The sequence below is a fragment of the Hemitrygon akajei genome, chromosome 3 (assembly GCF_048418815.1).
Source record: "Hemitrygon akajei chromosome 3, sHemAka1.3, whole genome shotgun sequence".
NCBI classification, from domain to species: Eukaryota; Metazoa; Chordata; class Chondrichthyes; order Myliobatiformes; family Dasyatidae; genus Hemitrygon; species Hemitrygon akajei.
Genome location: NC_133126.1, coordinates 48,591,823 through 48,606,018, shown reverse-complemented (window position 1 = coordinate 48,606,018; position 14,196 = coordinate 48,591,823). Strand labels below are relative to the sequence as shown.

Here is a 14,196-nt window from a genome sequence, read left to right as displayed (position 1 = left end):
TGCCCAGTGAGGCTACCGCAGTAAATATATTTAAGACAAAGTTGGATAGATATTTGCATAGTAGGGGAATTAAGGGTAATGGGGAAAAGGCAAGTAGGTGGAGATGAATCCATGGCAGGATCAGCCTTGATCTTATTGAATGGCGGAGCAGGCTCGAAGGCCAGATGGCCCACTCCTGCTCCTATTTCTTACGTTCACAATCAAATCTTTGGTCTTGCTGACATTGAGTGCAAGGTTGCTGCAGCAATACCACTCAACTAACTGATATATCTTGCTCCTGTACACCTTTTTGTCATCATCTGAAATTCTGCCAACAATGGTTGAACCATCAGCAAACTTATACATGGCATTTGAGCTGTGCCTACCCACAGTCATGGGTGTAGAGAGAGTAGAGCAGTGGGCTAAGCACCCACCCCTGTGGTGTGCCAGTGTTGATTATCATTGAGGTGGAGATGTTATTTTATAAATTTTTAACAACACTTGTGAAGTATTTGATGTTTGAAATAGCCGTTTTACTCACATTTTTACCCTGGGACCTTGATTTCAATCTCGCTAAAGGTGCATTGGTGTTTTTAAGAGCTGAAACTCAAGTGATCATAGAAAATTTGCATCTTATTCTGACTTAGATTCAAAGACTGGAACGCTGAATAATTTTGCATACTTGTTACCATGACTTACATTTTGTGAGAGCATGTTTGTAAATGCTGTGGCAAGCTGCTGACACTTAGTCTAGTTCAAATCAGCAACTCCTACACAAAACACAGGTCTCAAACAGGTTGGTTGGCCTTTACCAGTGGATTATCCACTGGCTGTGGGTAGCATTTAAAAATAAAGGCTTCAAAGCATGCGCTGTGGTTGTTAACATTTTGACCTCAACATTTCAGATGCAAGCAAACCTCCTGGCAGGTTTATATTGGTGAATCCAGTAAAGGAAATTCTGATTTTTCTTTAGTGTATATCAACAAACCAGGCCATTGGTTATTTCAAAACAGAGTTATAAATGGTAACGAGGAGTTGAAGATTTCTTTTTTGACAGGACTTCAACCTGAGGAACTGAAATACAGTATATTATTCACACAGGAAGAGAATGTGGAATAACTTAATGTTTTCATTAGCACAGTCTATGACTTGCAAAATGCAATATATCAAAGCTTTGAATAATTTGGCAAGGCAACTATGATCACTATAACACTAAGTTTTTATTTATCAAATGGTTTAAGCAATTACAATAAGGCAAGAATAAATTGCAGTATTTTGCAATATAACAGTATTTACTAGAATTTAACTGCATTTCAACTTTCTTATTTTCAAATGCTTTTATTTTTAAAAGTGCAAAGAATGACATTACACTATCTAACCAGTTAATAATTTAATATGCCACTTAACTTGGATCTGTTTAGTTGGGAAGGAACATGGATAAAGTTCCAAGTTCACTTTTTTCAGAAACACCTAGGAGTCTATTCTTTTCCCTTAAACAGCCTTACAATGGAGTATTGTTTCTGTTAAATCATCTTTGAAATTTGTTAGGTAGAGGAGTAGTCTTAAGCCTCATGGCTCCTATAAGCTATGATGCTTTATGGCACATTTGCAATTTGTGGAGATCCATCAGCTGGGGCTACCCAGCTTGTAACGTGGCCCAGGGAAAAAGTGGTGCAACTTTAATAATCATTTCATGTTTTTCTTAGTTTCTGCTATGTACGGTATGTCATAGCAAACATTTAATACATTATAAATCTATTTTACCCTATATCCTGCCATTGACATCAGTAATCAGGCACAATTATTTCCAAATTTGAATCTAGTTATAGATATAAGAAAACTAAAAGTAGCTGACATATCCACAGAGTTGGGTCTACTACATAACTTTGATAATAAAAATGATTGGACAGTCTTTAAAATGGGTATTATATGAAGATATCAAATAGTTGAAATATATGAAGCTTGGACAAAATTTCATTTTTAATTTGTAAATTAGTGTTTAGAACTTAAAATTAGCTTTCCCATTCAATATAACAGTGAAAATGTCACAGTACTCAACATTTCCAGCAATTCAACTCTGATTAAGAATGAAATGCTAAATTACTCTCATCTACGTACCTTGTTTGTAGTGATTTTGTGTTAAAGCAGAAAGTGGTGAAATAATCTGGTTGCAACAGCAGAAGTGAATTGATAAACTTAGATAATGAGATGCTCAAATGTTCTGCACGTACTTACATTAAACTGTAAGAGTAGATATAAAATAGAAATTTAAAAGGGAAAAGTGAAACTGTTAAATTAAATGTTTTAATCCCCCATCTAACATGCAGCTAAGATTAACATCTCACAAAGGAAGCACTGCACAAATGAGAAAGAAAGTTTCCATTATGAATAGCTGATTGTGTTATAAAAATACTTCCTAATTATTTGTGCTTTAGATGGGCAAAGGTGTGGGTGGTGCTTTTAAGTTTTTGAATGGAGATCATTATTACTATGTATAGAAATCACTTAATTGAGATTGTGAATTTCTGCTAAAGGTCCACTAAATTTTGTAAGTTAAACTCTCCAAAGATTTTTGGTAGCAATGTATAGACCAGATAAACAGCACCAGGCTGCGTAACTCTTTAGCTGGAAACTGTTTAATTTTGATTTCATGTTTGTGCTGAACATTGAAATTCATCTGGTAAAACTGCACTGGGTTTGAGCTTTATAATCATACCAGGCTCTTCAGCCAGGGTTTCTGCCTCATTTCAGAAGATTTCATACCAATTTCCTTTTTACTTCAGATAATGAGTTTTTATTTTTCCCTCTGTAAATCAAGACTTCATTTATGCACAACAGCCATTATCTGCAGAATGAAAAGTAAAAACCTTTTAGAATAGAGCAGCTATTTGACTTAGATTTTATACATAGTGTATTTGTGTTCTGCACTAAAAGCAGCAATATCTTATTGATTTGATTTTCGTTCAACAGCCTGTTTTGGCCTTAAATTGAAGAAGATGTACTTGCAATTAACTTTTTTTTTTATATTGGGACATCCAACCGGTCCTGTTAAGTACAATTATCCTAACATAATGTAACAAATTTATCATATGTTTGTAGAAATGTCTGTCACCACAAACAAAAATGATGATCTTTAAAATACATTGCAATCTGTTAACTGTAAAGACAACCTGCATTTTAAGACATGTTTTAACCTGAAACATTCAATAAAATGTGCAATGCTGTAACAGAATATGGAAGTTCCTACGGAAGACAAACATTCTGCTGTGTGAAGATGCCAACTGTTACTTAAAATAATTCTTAAAAATTACTGTATATTCTTGATGGAAGAACATTTGACTCATCAACAGTTAACAAAATCATGCAAACTAGCACATCTTTACAGTACAATTCGCAACATAACTAAGTGAAAGCCAGCACAGTGTTCAAGTGTTGATATATGATTCCATTTAGTTTTAAGCTATCATTGGCTTTCCATTTGTATAGCACTTCTTGGATTAGTGGCATGTGAATGCACAATAATAACCACAATTTTCCCTTGTGATTATACGCAAAGGAACCTGGTCGAATCATTTTTTCTTCTTGGTGTCTGCACTGGTTTCCGGTTGTGCTGCAAGGAAGGTGTGGTGATAAATGTGTCTGTGACTTGTAGCCGCATCATATAGCCTGAATAGAGCCTATGTGGACACAAAAACATATTCGTTATCTATAAAGGAACCATGATAGCAATATAATATTGCATGGACTAAATCAAAGATTCTTGGGAATCTGTTTAGACCTCATTTTAAGCCCATTCACTCATAGGCATTTAATATATGCTCTGTGTTATCATAACTATCTGGAGTACCGTGTGCACTTTGAATATTATGTCATTTTTATTTGGCATGCATCAGTGGATGGTGTCTTTTTCAAGCGCTAAAATGGTTTAATTTGTTTATTACAAATTTGTGAAATCAGTAGTATCATTCTAAATGGATGTTAATGTTCAGAATTATAAGAGAATCACTTTAGTTTTGCTTCAGTGACAAATATAAAGTCATGCCTATTTATTTGAATCTAAGTAAAATGTTTAAAATTTATATGATGTTTAGACTAAATCCATTTCTGTTAGTTTGTTTCATTTATTTGAATATATATTCTAAGTTAATTGGTACAGCACAATGGGTAATAATATTTAATCTATGGAAAGTTATGTGTCTAAGTTTTTGAAGGTTGAAGCTGAAGAGCTGTTACTTCAATGTTTATTTACTGGTTTTGTATGAACTTGTATACTGTGAATTGGTGCTTTATTTTATACATTGAGTGCTGCACACCCTCCTAGCCAACAGCCTTGCCTTCAATATCGGTACAGTATTACATCTTAAATAAATGACAAAACTCATTGGATTTCCTATTCTGACCAGTTGTGTTCTCCTCCAAATGCAGTGTGGTCATACAAAGTGTTTATTTTGCATGGTTTCTCAAGCTCTTTTAAAAAAATTCTTTTCAGCTTTTATAAAACCAGAGCTTTCAGCGTAAAATTTAGATTTCTATCGGTCTGTGCATTAACCATTAATCACGTTATTAAATCATTTTACTACAGCTAAGCATCTGTTGCCTTGTTCTGCCTTGCATTTTGAAATGAATAGAGAATTATTCAAGTATGATTTCTCCACAATCAAGCTAGCAGCACTGGCAATCTGTTGAAACTAATTTGATGAAGCAAGTTGTTCTTGTTGCTCAGTCAATATCATTTATATAACACTTAGTCAATAATAATTGGGCATTATCATAGCACACTTCCTGCTTTTTCAGTTTTTGTTAGTGTAAGAATCTCATTTGATAGCTACAGTAATGTAACTGCTTAATCATCTTAGTACCCTGACACAGCAGGAATGAGATTATCTATTGCTGACTATCTTGCCACATTCTTTTATTTTCAGATTTTGCTTTCCAGGATTTGAAGTTTGTTTTGCATGTTATTTAACTCACAGGAACACCAAAACGTTAATCAGAATTTCACTTAAATTTTCTAGTCCTACTCCAGCAAACTACTCTCCTACAAACTTGAATTTAAGGTCATGAGTTCCCACAATATGCCTACTTTGCCTGAGTGGAGTACAAGAAGCAAGAGTGAAACAAAAGAGTAAGCTTCTCGGCAGTCTGCTGCACAGCAATGCTGGTTCAAGTTTGGAACCTAAATCGTGGGTGACTTTGTGCAAAAGGAAGTTGAAAAGAAGTAGACTTAAAATAATTTTTAAAATGTCTGTAATTATTGCCCTGGACTACTACAGCACAGATACAGGCCCTTAGGGCCATCTTTCTGCCATTTACCTGTACCCAGACATGTTAATACCAAAATGCATGGCAAACCCTGCAGGTTGCCCCCAGCACATTCTTGGGTGTGTTGATTGCTAATGCAAAATGATGCATTTCACTATGTATGTGTGATAAAGAAATCTGACCGTAACCCCCATATCTCTTATCCATCTGCTCATCCAAACTTCTCTTAAATGCTACAATTGAACCCCTACCTACCACTTTAGCTAGCAGCTCATCCACACTTACATCAACCTCTGAATGAAATAGTTCCCCCTGAGGTTCCCCCTAAATGCTTCACTTTTCATTCAAAACCTGTGACCTCTACTTGTAGTCTACAGGTCTGTATGCATTCACCCTATTTATTTTGCATACTGCGGTATGATCTCTCCTCATTTTCATGCGCTGCAGGGAATTAAGTCCTTATCTATCCCTGTAACTCAAATCCTGACAACATCCATGTAAATATTTTCTGTACTTTTTCAATCTTATTGATATGTTCCCTGTAGATAGGTGACCAGAACTACACACAGTACTCCAAATTCAGCCTCACCCACAACTTCAACATCCCACCTCCTGTATTCAACAGGACGTGGGATGCCAAAATTTCTGAGGGCAATGTGCCAAAAGCTCTCTTTAGGACCTTATCTACCTGTGAACCCATTTTCAAGGAATTATGGATCTGTATTCTCAGATCCACTGTTTCCATTCGCTTCAAGCCTTACCCTGGTTTGTCCCTCCAAATTGCAACATTTTCAGCTCAGTTTCCCAGCTGGTCCAGACCAAATTGCAAGCCTCGACAGCCACTACGCTCCCAATCTTAGTGTCATCTGCAAATTTGCTTATAAAATTCAACATATTATCATCTAAATCATAAATATAGATAACAACAACAGAGCCAGTGCCAATCCCCGCAGCACATCTTTACTCTCAACCATCTACTACCACTGATTTCTCTCATGGAACCAACATCAAATCCAATTTACTGCTTCATCTTGAATGCAAAGCAACTTAACCCCCTGAACTAGTCCCCCATGTGGGGCTTTTACAAAGATCCTACTAGAGTAGACAATGACTACCAATTCCCCTTCACCAACCTTCTTGGTAATCTCCTCAAAAGCTCTAAGATTGGTCACAAACAAAGCCATGTTGACTATCCCTCTTCAGGCCTTGTCTATCCAAATAATACCTTCTCATGACTGATGTCAGGCTCTGTGGCCTAGAGTTTTCAGGTTTATTGAACTAATGAACAACTTCAGCTATTCTTCAGTCCTCTGGCATTATGTTTTGAATGTCTCTGTTAGAGCCACTGCATTGGCCTTCCACAAAGTCCAAGGGAACACCCCATCAAAAACTGGTGAGTTATCACCTCAACACAACCAACACCACCTCGCCTGATACAGTCCACAACCCCACTACTTTTTTTTGCTCTCAGTTCTATAGACCCTATGTCTGTCTCACAATAAATACAGATGCAAAAACAATTATTTAAGATCCCTCCCATCCTTTTTGACTCCATGATCATCTTTTTTGAGCACACTGATCATCAAGTGGACCAAATCCACTTGACCCTTGCAATCATTTTGCTCTTATTATAGCTACAGAACCCCTTGGGATTCTTGTGTGCCATTTCCTCTTTTAGCCCTTTTGATTTCTCTCTTTAGTGTTCTCTTGTATTTTCTATACTCCTTAGTACCTCAATAGACCCTAACTGCCTATACCTGATATGCACCTCCTTTTTCTTTACCAGAGCCTCAATACCCAATGTTTCCTAAACCTGTCACTCCTGCCTTTTATTCTAACAGCAACAAACAGATTCCACACTCTCAATATTTCACTTTTGAAGGCCTCCCATTTGTCCAGCATCTCTTTGCCAGAAAACAACCTATGCAAATGCACGTCTGTCAGATAGATCCCTTCTGATGCCATCAGAATTGGTCTTTCTCCAGCTTGAAATCTTAACCTGAGGACCAGTCCTATCCTTCTCTCCATAATTATCTTGAAACTACGGTAACTCTTTTATCAGGCATGGTGAAATTAAATTTTCCTAATTTAACTGAAATTCAGTGTTGGTTTATAGTATTTATTCAAAGTCTCCAAAGGCAGACCTAAGGGCCAAATATTACACTCAAAACCTTAACTAAACCAATAATTACCGTGTTGTTAGCAATGCCCAGATCAAGAAGAAATTTTGTTCCTGAATGTATTCCAAATTGGTTACAAAATTCATTAATAAATGATGATAATTCAATTTAAATGTTACTCAACATTCATAAAATCCCATTGTTTTACAAATAAGTTATCACTTTTATTTAAATATCTGCTAGAACACACTACCTGAAGCTGATCACACAAAAAATAGATTATTGCAAATGTAGAATGGTGCCACAGAGTAACCTCAGCCTGCTAGGTGATGGTATAAAATATGAAATCTTACCTCATTGGTACTTCCCTATGGAATTGCAGAAAGGAAAGAAGAATATTGAAAGGACAAAGCTAATCTCAATATAAAATTGTAAAAACAGCAGATGGAAGAACCAAAAACTGAGTACATGTTGCAATTACACACAAGGTAGCTATCACAAGTTTAAGTGAACAGATGCCACTGTACTGTCTGTACTATATGCATCTACTGATTAACACACATCACACTGTCTGTTTTGATGTGTATGTGACAAACAAAGCCAATTGTTTTACTCATTTAAAAAACTGGTTGTTAGTTGTTTTTCCCCTGCAGTAGACTACTCCTGATCCCTTAGTAGAAAACATTCAATAAAATACTTTCTAATAAGATTAATTATGATGGAGTGCAAGTTTAAGTATTGCTCATTTGGGTAAAAATCCAAAATCATATTTATTAAAGTCTTAATAGTGCAATTAATCAAATAAAAACACATTGAAGAAAATATACTTAACTGGTTTACAAAAATAACTATTTGTTTTAAAGATTCATTGACATCTAACATGAGAATGGTGTGCATACGTGATATGGACCAACCAAGTGCAACTGAAGGATTTTCTTTCCACTGTAATTAAACCTGGAGGGCCTGGTATCCAGAATGTCATCTCCAGTCATTAGTGCTAAATGTTCCAGATAATCTCTTTGGTATGTAGAATTTTAGAGGCAGAGCAGATTATTCTGAAATGAATGGACGTTGGAGGAAGGGTACAATGTGACAGTGTGACTGTTTGGCAGTCAGTGATGTCAGGTGGAAATCACAGCACACTAACATGGTGTTCTACAGAAACTTTTTTTTGCTGAGCCAAAGTCTACAACCTTGCATATGAAAGTTGATAATCTAATTAGTTAAATCATGACATCTGATCACATAATAATGAGGTAATTCAAATCTAAATCATAATACTTCATTGACAAAGATTGTGCAGAAACATTCTGCATCATTAGCTTAAAGCTCTTAGCAATGGTTTTGTACCAGGATGAAAACAATCTGTCCCAGCAATAGTCAATTGTTCTAGAACACAAGAAAACCTGGAGTACACTTACCTGGTCCCATAAGGCTCCTGCTACTTGATCTATGACAGCTCCAAGCTCTCTGTACTCTCCAGAGTATCTAATATATGCCCATGTGCACAAAGTAATGAGAGCCAATCCCATGATCATATTGCACAGGCTGGCAATAATGTCCACTCCAATAAACCCTGTGACTCCAGCTATTACATACATAATAAATATCACCACAAACAAAGTGGCAGGTGTACGTGCTGCGTGGAATATATTTTTACTATCATTGTGTTTGATGTAGTTAACGTATAACTCGTCGACTTCATTCTCCAGTTGCTGTAAGTAGCGGCGACTGAACTCCTCTCCTCCCATCTTCTTAACTCCACGGAATAATCTGACAGCTTCTTCCCGAAGCTCCGCGTGCTTGTTCTGGAGGTCAGCAGGCGCAAGAAATGGTCTGTCCCCTCCACAGACCTATGGGGTAAAAAGGCATTTGAACTGAATCGGAATAGAGAGGGACACAAGGGAGTAAGTGAGATCAGCACAAGACCTAATTTGCAAAGTTAATCTAAAACCTGACCGTGTGTTAACAATGATACCAAGACTGCAAGCTTCCTGGTTCAGTTGTTGCACAGCTGCAGGGGAAAAGCACTGATGGCATGGAAACAAAGCAGGTGACAAGGGCTTTAACCTTAACATGCAAGTGGAAGAGACTTTGACTGGGTGTCTGCAAACAGTATGAGACAGCTGAGTGGTGACTAAAGGTAGAGCTGATGAAGGGAAGATGAGATTCGTCAGTACACATGTAGAAAATGGTACCGTGCCTTTAGATGGCATTGCCAAAGGACAGCATATAGATGCTTGAGCAATAATTGTGTGCTTGCAGGAAGAAAGCTGGTGAATCTATGACTGTGGAATAATGAATAAGAACAACACGAATATTCTCGACCATTCACAGCATGTAGTTACTGGCAGTGGCCTTATAAAGAGCTTTCATTTAGCACTTTTCACAACTTCAGGATATCCTGGTGTTGTATATTCAAAGTTCATTCTAAATGTAATTACAACTGACATCACAGATTCTAGTTCCCACACCCACTTTTTACATCTTCAAACAATTTGGTTAGTGGAGTACAAGTGCTTAGTACAAGTTGTAGCTTGAATCAATGGAATTAAATTAAATTTGACTAAGAGGAAAATTAACTGATTAATTAGCAACGTAAAATGCTAGTCGCATAATCTGCTAATCAGCTACAGCATCATCCAGTTCTAATGGTAATTTGGGAATCTGGCCAAGTAGATTAAGTTAACTAGATTCAGACACATTTTTTTAATGCAAATCTTTTTCCAATCGCGGTATTAAGTTTTGATATTCAAAGGCTGACACTTTAAACCAGAAAAAAAACTTGGTACAGTGATGTAGACTGCTTACCTCCTCCATTTTTTTACTGTACAAGTCCTTGGCTGCTGCTACAGCTGCTAAATTGTTGGCTTCTGCTGTGGCCTTAATTATATGGAAGGATAAGGAGACTGGTTAGATGAACTGGCAATGTTTTGACAGTGTGTACTGAATAAACAGTGGATCTCAATGAATGAATAAAATTAATATTAAACTTGTTGAATTCCCTTGGTGTAATTCAGTGAAATGATAAAATATTTTTGCCCTGTTAGCAACCTGAGATAATATCATCAGAGTCAGGTTTAATTTGCTGTTTTGTGGCAGCAGGACAGTACAATACATAATAAAAAAGTATAAATTGCAAATAGAAGTATATTTACAAAAATTAAATTAGTGCAAAAGGAGTGGAAAAGAAATACAGAGGTAGTGCTAAAGGTTAATTTGCGGGTTGAGTCGGTGGTGAGGAAGGCAAATGCCATGTTAGCATTCATTTCAAGAGGTTGAGAATACAAAAGCAAGGATGTGATGCTGAGGTTTTATAAGGCACTGTGCGGCCTCACCTTGAGTATTGTGAACAGTTTTGGGCTCATTATCTAAAAGATGTGCTGACACTGGAAAGGAGTTAGAGGAGGTTCACAAGAATGAATACCAGGAACATGTGATGGCTCTGGGTCTGTACTCGCTCGAGTTCAGAAGGATGATAGATAGATAGATAGATACTTTATTCATCCCCATGGGGAAATTCAACTTTTTTTTCCAATGTCCCATACACTTGTTGTAGCAAAACTAATTACATACAATACTTAACTCAGTAAAAAATATGATATGCATCTAAATCACTATCTCAAAAAAGCATTAATAATAGCTTTTAAAAAGTTCTTAAGTCCTGGCGGTTGAATTGTAAAGCCTAATGGCATTGGGGAGTATTGACCTCTTCATCCTGTCTGAGGAGCATTGCATCGATAGTAACCTGTCGCTGAAACTGCTTCTCTGTCTCTGGATGGTGCTATGTAGAGGATGTTCAGAGTTTTCCATAATTGACCGTAGCCTACTAAGCGCCCTTCGCTCAGCTACCGATGTTAAACTCTCCAGCACTTTGCCCACGACAGAGCCCGCCTTCCTTACCAGCTTATTAAGACGTGAGGCGTCCCTCTTCTTAATGCTTCCTCCCCAACACGCCACCACAAAGAAGAGGGGATGAGGGGGGAATCTCATTGAAACCTTTTGAATATTGAAAGGCTTAGACAGAATAGATGTGGAAAAGACATTTCCCATAGTGGGGGAGTCTAGGACAAGAGGGCACAGCCTCAGGAGAGAGAGGCGTCTATTTAAAATAGAGGTGCGGTGAAATTTCTTTGGTGAATTTGTGGAATTTGCTACCACAGGCAGCTGTGGAGGGCAGGTCATTGGGCGTATTTAAAGCAGAGATTGATAGGTTCCTGATTGGACACGGTATCAGAGGTTGCAGGGAGAAGGTCGGGGAGAGGGGCTGAGGAGGAAGAAAAATGGTTCAATGATTGAATGATAGAGCAGACTCAATGGGCCAAAAGGCCTAATTCTGCTCTTATGTCTTATGTTCATGGGTGCATTGCCCATTCAGAAATCTGATGGCGGAGGGGAAGAATGTTGAGTGTGTGTCTTTATGCTCCTGTACCCTCTCCTTGATGGTAGAGGACACATCAAGGGTGATGGGTGATGGGGTCCTGAACGATGATGCCACTTTTTTGAGGCATCGTCTTTTGAAGATGGCCTCAATGTTCAGAACACTAGTGCCCATGACGGAGGTAGCAACTTTCTGCAGCTTTTCCCAATCCTGTGTGGTGGTCCCTCCATACCAGTGATACAACCAGTTAGAATGCTCTCCACGCTGCATCAGTAGAAATTTGCTAGTCTTTGGTGACATATAAATCAGTAATGGAGACGTACAAACCCAGATTTAAAAAAAAAATTCTAATTTAAGAGATTCATGTATTATCCAGTAATGAATAAATTACACAACCTTGAGATTTGTTTGCTCACAGGTAGCCACAAAGCAAGAAACCCAAAAGAACTCAATTAAGGAAAAAACAAGAATGAAAATAAAAATAAAAGATCAAAACTTGATTCACAAGAGAAAGAAAAAACATATGGAAACAACTGAAGCAAACAACAGCAGCATTTTGAACCAAAACAGAGTCCTCAGATCTGAACCCCGGAGCAGCCTGGAGTAGGCCCGAAGCCTTGCCTACCAGTTCATCATATTAGTGGGTCTAGAGCACAGCAGCCAGAGTGATCCACCCTCACTATGTTTCATAGGATACTGTACAATTGTCCCATTGTGAGCCAGTGGGTCTTGAAAATTACAATTGATTCATAAACTATAATGTATTACTAACAAGAATTGAAGATGTTTAATATAATTTGTGGGGAGAAAAATGCATCCTGTTTCCATTCTGCATGGCCCAATCTAGTTCTGCGTTTCTTAAGTACAGGAGAATGATTTCTTAACTCAGGGCAAATTAATGGACCTTATTTTCAATTTACCGGTAATCCAGTCAGCCTGGTCAGTCATAAATTGCCGTTTAGTAAACTTGGACAAGAAAATCTGGATGATTATGTCTTAATGTAGATTTTTTTTTCCCCAGGAATCACTATCAAGCTAATCATGCTAAATGCGTTTCTAAGTGGTCTCTACATGTCGGAAGCTCTCTAGATATTCAATAGGAGTGTTGACAAATCTGAATATGAGTTTCCACTAGTAGCACGATTCCTTTAATTACATCATTTACATCTTCAAGCAGTTTAATTATTTTTTACAATTATACTTCCTTTTACATATTATTCATATCTGTTTAATACTGCTGTAACAAATGTAAAGGACATTCATTACTGTCAAATCAAGGATAGTCTAACTTAAGACCAGTTGTTAGGGATACTGACCGCATCAACAAGGTTTAACATGACGCCCCTGCCAGAGTGTCCAATTTTAAGAATCACCACTAGGTGGCATCTGAACATTGGAAGGGATTCAGCATAAATTACTGCTTCAGTGAAAGGACCTTTTGCAGACTTTCCAGTTTGGGGTAGTAACAAGATACAATTTCTGACCTTCGTTAATTAAATGTCTCTCAAATTATAGTAGTTTATTAATGTCACCTAAATCTCTGTTTTGAGTTCTGCACTTCAATTATATTTAGGAGGCAAAGTTATGAACCCATCTTTAGATACACTCTTTCTAGCCTCTCCCAAGTTTGCCAGTTCATTGGACCATTTAGCAACTGGTAGAACGTTTAAGGTGAGAGGGGAGAGATTTTAATATTATTGTATTGGGCCTGGGGCTTGTCTGTGGGTCACTGGTCACCTGACAGCCTAATATAATTACTACATGGTGCAGAATTCCCATCCACCTTCCCCTTTTGTCTCTAACACCTCCCCTCCCCCTTCCCCTGCCAACTGAAAGATGCTTGATGTTCTTATAGATTTGTCTGGAGCATTAGAAAAGATTAGAATGCCAGTGAAATGAATCAGTGCTTCCTGATGTTTAGCTCCACTTAGAATGTTACAATTTGCTGCATCTACAAAGTACAAAGTGTATTTTCATAAAAAACTAGGTTTACACAAGGACTAAATGTTATTACATTCTAATTTAATCTGGATTTGTAGGCCATTGCTTTGCAAGAGTGTAAAGCAAAACATGAAATTTGTATTGTACTTTGACTAATACGACTACGAAATCTGTTGACATCATACACAAATCTGTGACTGAGTTACACTACCTGTAACATAGACTTGGGATGTGGCAGTTCTTCCCCTTGATAAATCTTTATGTATGCCTGTAATAAAATAATTTAAACAAAAAGTTTATGGTAATTGATACGTTTGGTGTTCAATACGTCTCAGAGATAATGAAAGACATCAGATTTCACTGTGATACCCTGAACATTCAGAGAGTTGATTCTTGTCAGTAATTCCCCGATACACAAAGGTGGTTCCTGGTTCGGTTGATACCGTCTACTACAACACCGGACGTACATACGGCTGACAGCTTCGGACGCATAATGATTAATGAAGACTCACT

At 37.4% G+C, this 14,196-nt stretch overlaps 1 protein-coding gene across 2 annotated transcripts in view; it reads right to left on the bottom strand.

The window, feature by feature from the left end:
• Positions 1-1,180: 1,180 nt before the first annotated feature.
• The window catches only part of atl1 (atlastin GTPase 1), a 77,286-nt gene continuing 64,270 nt past the window's right edge, over positions 1,181-14,196 (bottom strand). The window contains exons 10-14 of one of the 2 annotated variants that reach the window (XM_073039819.1): positions 13,895-13,951; positions 10,173-10,244; positions 8,783-9,214; positions 7,715-7,729; positions 1,181-3,656 (exon numbers count right to left, since the gene is read on the bottom strand). In XM_073039819.1, the coding sequence (XP_072895920.1) occupies positions 3,549-3,656; positions 7,715-7,729; positions 8,783-9,214; positions 10,173-10,244; positions 13,895-13,951 (684 nt within the window). In that variant the 3' untranslated portion in view covers positions 1,181-3,548. The remainder of the gene's footprint in view (positions 3,657-7,714; positions 7,730-8,782; positions 9,215-10,172; positions 10,245-13,894; positions 13,952-14,196) is intronic. The other variant, XM_073039820.1, reaches the window with a different exon arrangement.